The sequence below is a fragment of the Somniosus microcephalus genome, chromosome 12 (assembly GCF_052327205.1).
Source record: "Somniosus microcephalus isolate GS21.2 chromosome 12, FLI_Smic_1.0, whole genome shotgun sequence".
NCBI lineage: Eukaryota > Metazoa > Chordata > Chondrichthyes > Squaliformes > Somniosidae > Somniosus > Somniosus microcephalus.
The window spans coordinates 157,971,336-157,981,040 of record NC_140998.1 but is presented as its reverse complement, the minus strand read 5'-3'; the positions used below and the strand labels follow the sequence as shown (position 1 = coordinate 157,981,040).

General features: G+C 49.8%; 1 protein-coding gene across 1 annotated transcript; it reads left to right on the top strand.

The window, feature by feature from the left end:
- Positions 1-501: 501 nt before the first annotated feature.
- LOC147109617 (small kinetochore-associated protein-like) lies at positions 502-9,268 on the top strand. Its single transcript, XM_086003694.1, has 4 exons — positions 502-684; positions 6,159-6,220; positions 7,076-7,150; positions 8,951-9,268. The coding sequence occupies exons 1-4, from the start codon at positions 588-590 to the stop codon at positions 9,251-9,253; spliced, it is 537 nt and encodes a 178-aa protein (XP_085859820.1). The 5' UTR covers positions 502-587; the 3' UTR covers positions 9,254-9,268.
- Positions 9,269-9,705: the final 437 nt, after the last annotated feature.

Sequence of the window (9,705 nt, the reverse complement as noted above, 5' to 3'; positions counted from 1 at the left end):
GTGCTGTCACAGGGACGGAAACCTGATCAGATAGTTTCAAACATGGAGTTGCAGGAAAGATGAGCAGATTTGGGAAGTGACAACACATTCAAGAACATAATGGTGCTTGCCTGAGGAAATTCCTTCCCATGGTTCTAAGTGGAATGTTCTTGATTAAGATACTGTAGTAAATAAAAATGGAAAATGCTGGAAATACTCAGCAGCTGCTGCCTTCCACCCTATCACGGACCTTTTGTTCTTTCCTCCCCTCCCCACCCCCCTTTCCCTGCCTCGGTACTTGCTTAAAACCTGTTACATATCTAACTTTTTTCCAGTTCTGATGAAAGGTTACTGACCTGAAACGTTAACTCTGTTTCTCACTCCACAGATGCCTGACCTGCTGAATATTTCCAGCATTTTCTGTTTTTATTTCAGATTTCCAACATCTGCAGTATTTTGCTTTTGTACTGTAGTAAATAGTTCAGTTATTAAGAGTTTAAGATTTGTAAAAATGATTTCCATGTGACCAGAGTGCCAACTCCCCTGCTGTATTATTGCTATTTAACTATCCTCCCACTTTTCATTAATAGGACAAGACAAACGAGTTTATGGTTAAGGCCGAGAGCTTGCAATCTGAGAAGGAACTGCTGAGCAAGAGGTTACAGAACTGCATGGTCGTACTGGAGAACAACCTGATCGATCCTGGTAAGGTTAACCAGATCTGCGCTCGTCACTACAAGGGCATGAGAAAGCTACAACTCATGATGAAATGAATGTGCATAAACTAGTTGCTGCTTAGGTTGGACTTGTCGGAAGCCAGCATGTACTGTGAATGTTTTCATGATGCACATGTTGTCACGCCACACAATCACGATGTTGTGATCTCAATACTTGTGCTCATCCACTGTACTATCAAAAGTATTGCACGGCCCTAACAAACTGCTCAGCATGGAATACAAACGAGTGTTCAAAATCTCCGTTTTTGTCTTAAAACTTCTGATTTTGCAAGCATTTGTGGTGCTCTTCAATAAAATGATTTACTGGTCTTAATTTTGCCTCTATTTGGTTACCTAGTAGTGTAGGATTACAGTAAAGGATAACCAAATACAGAGGTAAAATTAAGACCAGGGCCTAGAAATTCAGTTGCGTTCGCCAGCCGTTAGCGCCATAAGAGGGGTAGATTTCGAGCGCTAGGCACTTAGCGCCCGGGTGCAGACCGATCTGCGCCTACGCCCAACTTCAGTTGACATTTAGCGCCGGCGCAAAGTGTTTGCGCGCGCTCAGCTGTGCGCGCAGCTTACGACGTCATTTTGTCGTGCAACGCCGTTTGTGCGCCCCAAACCGGAACTTCAGTGGCGCCCGCCCAATGTGGGCGTGGCGCTGTTAAGAACTGTGAAGTGGAACGCAGCAGAGGCCCTGCGGGCCTCGGGGAGCGCTAATTAAAGGGCACTTAAACTGAACTATAAAGGGCAGTCATTTTGCTGCAATGACTTTAGTGCTACGGACTTCTGGACAGAGACCAAGGAAGAGACCTTACTGAACTGGGCCAACATAGGAGAGGTATTTTTGGCTTCTGGCCAGAGCTTGCAAATTTGTCTCATTGTGATTTCACCGTTTGCAAGTATATTATGGGGGCTGCGTGGGGTTCCAACCCTCAGTTCCAGCATTATGTGCGAAGGGCTCGCAGACGCTGTGTGAGAGGGGCAGCCATGCCTAGACGCAGAGGGGCCATCAGGCGTCGGCAACGTAGGCCTTACCCACTCAGGGAATACCGCCAGCAGGTGTCCTATCTCACCATGACTGCCGCGCATTGTGTTAAGAGGCTGCGCTTCAGAAGGGAGGTGGTTGCAGAGATCTGCCAGCTGCTTCACAGAGATCTGCGTCCACAGCTGATGTGCAGGACGTCTCTGTCGGTGGAAGTGAAGGTCACGGTGGCTCTGAACTTTTATGCAAGCGGCTCCTTCCAAGCCGTTGCTGGGGACATAGTGAACATCTCCCAGTTCGCCGTGCATCGCTGCATCCGGCAGGTCACCGATGCCCTTTTCGCAAGGAGACACCAATTCATCTCCTTCCCCATGACCCTAGAGAGGCAGGAGCAGCGTGCAGTCGGATTTGCGAGGATCGCCGACTTCCCCATGGTGCAGGGCGCCATTGACTGCACGCATGTGGCTATGCGGGCACCTATCGACAATGCCGAGGATTACCGCAACCGGAAGGGCTACCATTCCCTCAATGTACAGCTGGTGTGTGACCACAGGCAGCGCATCCTAGCTGTCAATGCCCGCTTTCCAGGAAGCAGCCACGATGCATTTATCCTGCGCCAGACTACTGTGGCTGACATGTTCCAGGCACAGCCTCCCCCAAGAGGATGGCTTATCGGGGACAAAGGCTATCCTTTGTGTACATGGCTCATGACCCCGCTCCGCGCGCCCAGGACCCCTGCTGAGGAGGCATACAACGAAAGCCATCAAGCCACAAGGAACATCATAGAGCAAACGATTGGCATCCTCAAGCAACGGTTCCGCTGCCTGGATCGTTCCGGCGGATCTCTACAGTATTCGCTGGATAGAGCCTCCCAGTTCGTCGTCGTTTGCTGCATGCTGCACAACCTGGCTATCCGCAGGACTCAGGCACTGCCACCTCACGTTGGACCACCACCTCAGGAGGACGAGCAGGAGGACCATGAGGAGGAGGAGGAGTACCAGACCAGGAGGGAGCCACAAGGTCCAAGGGCCGTCCGTCGGCGGCTTATTGAACGACACTTCTAGGCCCCCTGTCAGGGAATGGCTTGTGGCAATGAACGCACCTGAATGCAGCCGCTCCGCAAGCCCTCAGCCGGTTAACGCAACAACCACTTGAAACATCTCACATGGACAAGCTGAATAAATAAAAAGCTTTATTTAACAAACTCAGGGCCCTTCCCACATGAAACCCAAAAACAGTCAAAAACATATCTCACTCCCACAACCTGGGGAGGAATAACAAAACTTGTCCATCCAAATGGCCTTCATCCTCGGCCTTACCAAGACAAACCCCCCCCCCATACAGAACACAAACACCCCCATATAAAAAAACATTTGCCTTCATCTTCGGCCTTACCAAAATAAACCCCCCCCCCCCCCCCCCATATAGAACACAAACACCTCCATATAAAAAAACATTTGGCAACACACTCTACTTTGTGTGCCGAGAGGGCGAGTCCTTGTCCAGGCTTTTCCGGCCCCTGGCCGACCCGCTGCTCCGCCTCAACCTGGGCCCTGTGGGTGTTGCAAGGCTGGGGGAAGGCTCCTGAGGGGCACAATGCGTGACGGCAGATGCCCTTTGGGGTCGGCCTAGACAAGCTCCGGCCCTGGAGGGGCCGGCTGCTGACTGCTGCAGCTGTGGCTGGGCAGCATCAGTCTCTCCAGCAGCTCGTCGCAGCTTTGCTGGGGGAGTGGCAGTGGCGGCTGCAGCAATGGGGGCAAGCTGGCTGATGCCAGGCGCTCGCTGGTCGCCAGAGACACTGGCAGTCGGCCGGGCTGGCACTGCAGCAAGCGCAGCAATCTGGTGAAGCCCAGACCGCTGTGCTGCAGCAGCGCGGCGGGTGCCCTGGCGATGCGTGCGTGACACAGCGAGTGTGGCAGCAGTGAGTGCCCGTACTGCCCTGGTCTGTGCCCGCATCAGACCAGCCAGTGACTGCACGGCACCACTCATCAACTCTGCACTCGCTGCCTGTGCTGCCCTGAAATCGGCCCGACTCGCGTCCTGTGATGCCCTGAATTCTTCATGACCCCTGGCCTGTGCTGCCCCGAATTGTTCGTGACCCCTGGCCTGTGCTGCCGCGAGTTCTTCTAAACCCCTGGCCTGTGAGGCCCCGAAATCGGCCACACTATGAGCCAGGGACTCAATGGCCTCAGGCAACCGTCCCACAACCCCCATGAACTCGGTGTGCCGACGATCCGAGTCCACGGACATTTGATCAAGGAGGCGCACCTCCTGGGCGAGGACCGTCTCCGGACTGGAGGCCGGACTCTCCCTCTGGGGAGAAGGCCGCCGAGCTGCCCGACCCTTCCTGCGTGGCTGGACGCCACTGGGCCCAGCAACTGCACTCCCCTGCAACACTTCCCCCCTCTGGGGAGAAGGCCGCCGAGCTGGCCGACCCTTCCCGCGTGGCAGGATGCCACTGGGCACAGGAGCTACACTCCCCTGCAACACTTCCCCCCTCTGGGGAGAAGGCAGCCGTGCTGCCCGACCCTTCCCGCGTGGCTGGACGCCACTGGGCACAGGAGCTACACCCCCCTGCAACACTTCCCCCTGGCTCTCCTCCAGGCAAGACGTGTCCCCTCCATTGCCATCCCCTGGCGCGGATGAGGGTTCCCCCGATGTGCCGCCTTCCTCTTGCTCCTCGTCGTCCTCCTCTTCCGAGGGACTGACACTCGCAGCCTCAGGGCCCTCCTCCTCACCAGCTGAAAGCAGGAAGGCACAAGAGTAGTTTTAGAGTGAGGACAGGGCGTCAGCGAGGGAGGCATGAGTGGTGGCATTATGCGCATTGGTCGGACAGTGGCAAAGGATGTAGATCTGAAGCGCAAGGGGAACGAGAGAGGCCCAAACGCTCATGTCCTTACCATTGGGGCCCAGCACAGGGTCGGCATCTCCAATTGCAACGGGGCCAATCACCCGGGCACCCATGAGTCGACCCACGCGCTCCTCCAGGTCACTGAGCTCCTGGAACTGGGCACGGCCTCCCCCGGTGACAGTCCGGCTCTTCAGATTCTGGGCCAGCTTGGCCTGCAAGAGAAAGGACGGCCTCTAAGTACAGTGTGGTGCCCTGTTGTTGTGTGCACTGCCTCCCATGGTGGAATAGCTTGGCCAGTGTGGTGCCCTGTTGTTGTGTGCACTGCCTCCCATGGTCGAATAGCTTGGCCAGTGTGGTGCCCTGTTGTTGTGTGCACTGCCTCCCATGGTGGAATAGCTTGGCCAGTGTGTAAAGTGCAGAAAGTGCTATTGATGTTCATGCCAGTGCCATAGCTGCTGGAGGAGGGCTGGCCATTAGGCCTTTGAGGTCCCTTTGCCCATAATGTGAGGTGCACATGCAAGGATGAGGAGGACAATGGAAAGGGTACTCACCTTGACCAACCGAGTGAGGTCGTTAAACTTTTTCCGGCATTGGTCACCAGTCCTGGGGACATCGCTGTTGGCTGTGACCCTCTGGGCGATTTCCCTCCAGGCTCTCCTGTACAGCCTCTTGGGAGCCTTCTTGCCACTGTCCGGGCACAAGATATCTCTTCTCTCCTCCAAACCCCTAAGCAGCACCTTCAAATCATGGGCAGAGAAGCGCTGCGCTCGCTCACGGGCCCTCTGCATCCTTCCTGGCGCTATTTCTCTCCAGCAGCAGTGTTTAGGCCTAGCTGGAGGGCTGCAGTATCCAGGGCGTGGCAGCAGACCAAGTCGACCCTTCCCCCTTTAAGAGCTGGCCGGCGCCAGGGTGTCTGCTGTCAATCAAAACATGACCGCACCTGCGCTGCGCCCGGCCTCGGCAGTATCAGTCTGCACCGCCGGCTTAGCGCCTAAAGATAGGGGTGCAACGCCAGTTTTAGCGCTCGAGCAAACTCCTTGGCCAAAGCTACTGAATATCGGCGAAGTGGCCTCCACTTTCCGGCGGGCGCAAACTTTAGCGCCCGCCCGAATTTACCGCCCCAAAAGTGGCTATACTGAATTTCTAGGCCCAGGGTCCCAGTTCAGATCGGCTTGTCTTGTCTTCTGATAAACTGTTCCTTGGAGGTGGGTCATAGTTTAATTGGTTGGAAATTAGGTCGTCCTACCCTAGTGCTGGAGTATCACAAAATTATACGGGTCAGAAGTAAATCTCAAGGCTGCTTCATTTTTCTGAATGTAGCCCTAGTGGATTTATATAACATTGAGCTAGTTTTGATGGTCACTTAAGCACAGCGTTATAATCCCTCTGTGCATACACCTTCAGACAGAACAAGATTGACAGGAAATCTCCACAACCACACATTCAAATGCTGGCTGGAATCGCCTCACTCCCCTCCAGAGTGAGACTGCTGCTTACACTTTCCTGAATTGATTCTTTTCTTGTACTAGAACGTGTACATATCTAATTTTTCTGTTAACGCAATAGGATTTCTGTAGAATAATTATTAACTGCCTTCCCATCTTTGCTTATTTCTGTTTCTCAGTTTCAGTTAATAAAATAATTGAAGACCATGAGCAGAAGAATGCATGTCGAAGGGACACAATGGTAAGATGGATTTTTGTGTTTAACTTTTAGTTTGTGGACAGTGAAACTTGAAAATGAGTCCACAGCAAGAGTTGGGGAGAGGGCAGGATTGGGTTTGATGTCGTAGAATAGTAGAATCATAGATAAAAGTGTTTTTCTCATGTCGCCTCTGGTTCTTTTACAAATCACCTTAAATCTGTGCCCTCTGGTTATTGACCCTTCAGCCATTGGAAACAGTTTCTCTTTATTTACTCTATCGAAACCCTTCATGATTTTAAACACCTCTATCAAATCGCCTTCACAGTTGCAGAGTTTGCCAATGCTCTCTGTCCATTTGGATGCAGTTCATGAGGGCAATTTGCCACTTATGGAACCCCAGGAAGGAATCTGGGAAGGAAGGAGAATGTGGGGAAATAAATACTAGTAAGTCTGGGAACATAATAAAATTGTCACAATAGGTGACACACAGACTTTATTGCCAGACCATCTCTCAGTTTAAAGGTAGAAATCTATTCTAAATGATTCCCTATTCCTTCAGTGAACACACCGTTGTAATGAGAGCTACACATCTGAACCAATGTCCAGCTTCTGTTTCACTTAGAAACTGTGTAAGTTATTATGCATGTACAGTGCAAAGATAAACACTTCCTGCTCCAAAATTGGACCATTTTACGATTTTTTTTTTCTCCCTCTCTCTCTCTTGTGAATCTTTTTCTTCCTTAAAGCAAGTTGTTGTCATATCTGTTATTGCGGCTTAACTCTTCACAACACTGACCGAGAAGAGAGAGGGTGAAATTCCCCCACCCCTTCCTTTTATTGTAATTTGTACTATTGAGTTGCAAAATGAAGTATTGGCCTGTAATCTGTCTGCTTCAGGTACATGTGGAGAATCTGCAGGCGGAACTAGAAAAATGGGGAAAGTACGCAGTAGAGAAGAGAGAGAAGTTCCAGGTAAGAATCTGTTGCTAGGTACTGTAAGACTGCTTTGCAGAGTTTCTCCAGTAAAAGGTTGTCCTTCACATTGCTTCAGTGAATGTGTAATACTCCTATCTTCCAGCACCTAACCAGGAAGATGCTGAAAATAACACGTGCTGTATTAACTGCTACACACTGCGAAGAAAATCCTGATACATATGCATTTAAGCTAATATTGCAGGGAAACCTGAACTGGCCAATCAGTTCATTTAAAGGGATTACAAATCAGTGAGATCTGATAATCTGTAGCCGGTAGGAAGGTGCATTTAGTTACTCAAGTGGGGGTGGGGGTGTGGAGGAGTGAATGAATGTGTGGAATTTGTTTTCACCAATATTACTGCTTTCATTTTGTAACCAGTGTAGAGTGGCATTTCAGCAAACTGTTTGTTTCTCACTCAGTACCTACTAATTCATCGGAATTTCCACATTATTCTAAATAGTACAAAGAAGGATCTCTACTATCTCAGTCCTGTGTATCAGTGTTGCAAAGGACTAGGCACAGGAGCAGGTGTTCAAGGTCTGCATCAGCAATGACATGAATTGGGTTGCACTGCTGTATGCAATAGCATTGAAGAGGAAACTTTATATATAGCACTTGTTCCTCAGCTGTTTCAGTGAGGAACAATGTTAAAGCTGCTGTGGCTGGGGCAAATCTGAGAGAGGTCATTTACGTTGGGACCTTCGGGTGAGGTCTTCGTCCGGTTAACCTTTGCCTAACATCAACCAGTGATTCAATCTGTAATTGGGGGGCTAACATTTCTCGTTCCTGAATAAAGATCTCGGGTGGCCGATCACAACTAATTTTCTTTATTTCCTGTAACACTGCATGACTTGGATCACTTTGGGTTGTCTGTGCTGCAACAGCTATTTTGTTCCTTCAAAATGCTTACATGTAATGGCGCGAGAAAATAACAAGACTGAGTGGAATCCTCATGGTGTTAATCCTGTGTATTGTAAAGGATTCTGCCAGTTTACTGTGTAATTGAATCAAAATTGGCAAAAATGTTACAAATATTTTCATCTAGGTCTGCACCTATATATTTCAATAACTTGTTTTTAATCTTCCTAGTAAATATTGTGTAATGTTGAAAATTGTTACTCTTTTGCTTTGGTTCCACAAGCCAAAAAGAGATACCTTTTTTAAAAAATGACGTAAAAATTTACCCCAATACATTTTTATAATTTTGTTCCTTCTTGAAGATTTACCACCGCCAATGTATATGTTTACCAAAACAATTTTTTGGCCATTTTCTCCTCTTCCTCACTTTCCTGAAAGTGTTTACTGCTGCCTGTCTCCTTCCAGCTCCTGGCCAAATTGGCTGTTATGTATGAGCAAGCTTTGGCAGCGAGCAGGCATTTTGACTGCAGCGAATACCAGCTGAACTCGGTCCTGTCCCTGTTTGATATCCACAGGTGGACTGTCATCAGGGCTTGCTGGATAACCATAAAGAGGAAATGGGGCAGCTCCGTATTTGTTTAACTGCCTCCCTTCCACCCCTCACCCCCGGAACTCAAATGCCAGTATTGCCAATCTACTGTTTGAAGGTGAACTCAGCATGGGGATTGAAACTGAGACTTTGCTGGTGTGTGTGTGTGTGTGTGCTCTGCTTTTCACTGGGTAAACTGGCTGAAGCATCAGGGAACCCAGGAGCATTTTTTTTTTTAAACAAACTAAATTCAGAAATTTTCACAGTTGCACATGTTGACTTACTCTAGTGTAGAAATGCTGTTGTGATTCAGAACATTTACACTGTTTCCTTTATTCCTTTTGAATAGGAGATGAGGCTGAAGTTGCAGAATGCAAAGGAGAGTAATAAAATTGTAGAAGAGTCGGACTTGTTCCAGAAGGAGCTAGATGAATGGAGAGCATCTTTAAATCAATCCAAACAACTTTTAGATCAGGAATTTGAGGGCTCTGAACCTCAGACTAAAATGGATCAATTTAAGCTGTATATAAAATGTATATGTTTAAAGAAGCTGCACAAAAGGAAAGGTGGTATTGGTGGCCTTTTTAGTGTAAAGTTAACAAAGGTCCTGTTATTTTCTAGAGAAGTCATGAAAGTCTACCTCCTGGGTTAATTAAAATGGATATTTTGTTGAGATACCGCGGCAAACGTGGGAGTCGAGACCAGAGCTATTGAAAACACAACTGCTTTATTCCATCCACATGTCAAACAGGAACTAGAAAAGCCCGCGCATCCACTTAAATACTTCCCAGACAGGAAGTGCTCCCGGCAGCCTGTCCCTGCAGGAAACAAGTTGCTGGAGGAAAGGGCCCCCGGCTGGGGGCTTCTGCTTAGACTGTCTGTGCCGCCGTGAGCGGATTATGTCCAGTGGTGGCGTGTCGCCACAGAGCTCCCCCCAGAATCCGCTTAGGAGGAGTGGACGAGTCGTGACGGTGGTCTAATGGTTCTGCCGCAGCGGCTCTGAGTGGTCGCCGGTCTGGTTGGTTGGGTCGGGCGGTTCGCCGCCGGCTGTGCTGGCTTGCCGGGGGGACGGCCTCTAGTTGGAGGCTGGGCCACGGGGACCTG

Coding starts and splice junctions, on each gene's coding strand:
- LOC147109617 (XM_086003694.1), top strand. CDS start 588: ATGGTTAAGGCCGAGAGCTTGCAATCTGAGAAGGAACTGCTGAGCAAG. Junction 685..6,158: donor GAACAACCTGATCGATCCTG/GTAAGGTTAACC, acceptor TCTGTTTCTCAG/TTTCAGTTAATAAAATAATT. Junction 7,151..8,950: donor AGAAGAGAGAGAAGTTCCAG/GTAAGAATCTGT, acceptor CCTTTTGAATAG/GAGATGAGGCTGAAGTTGCA.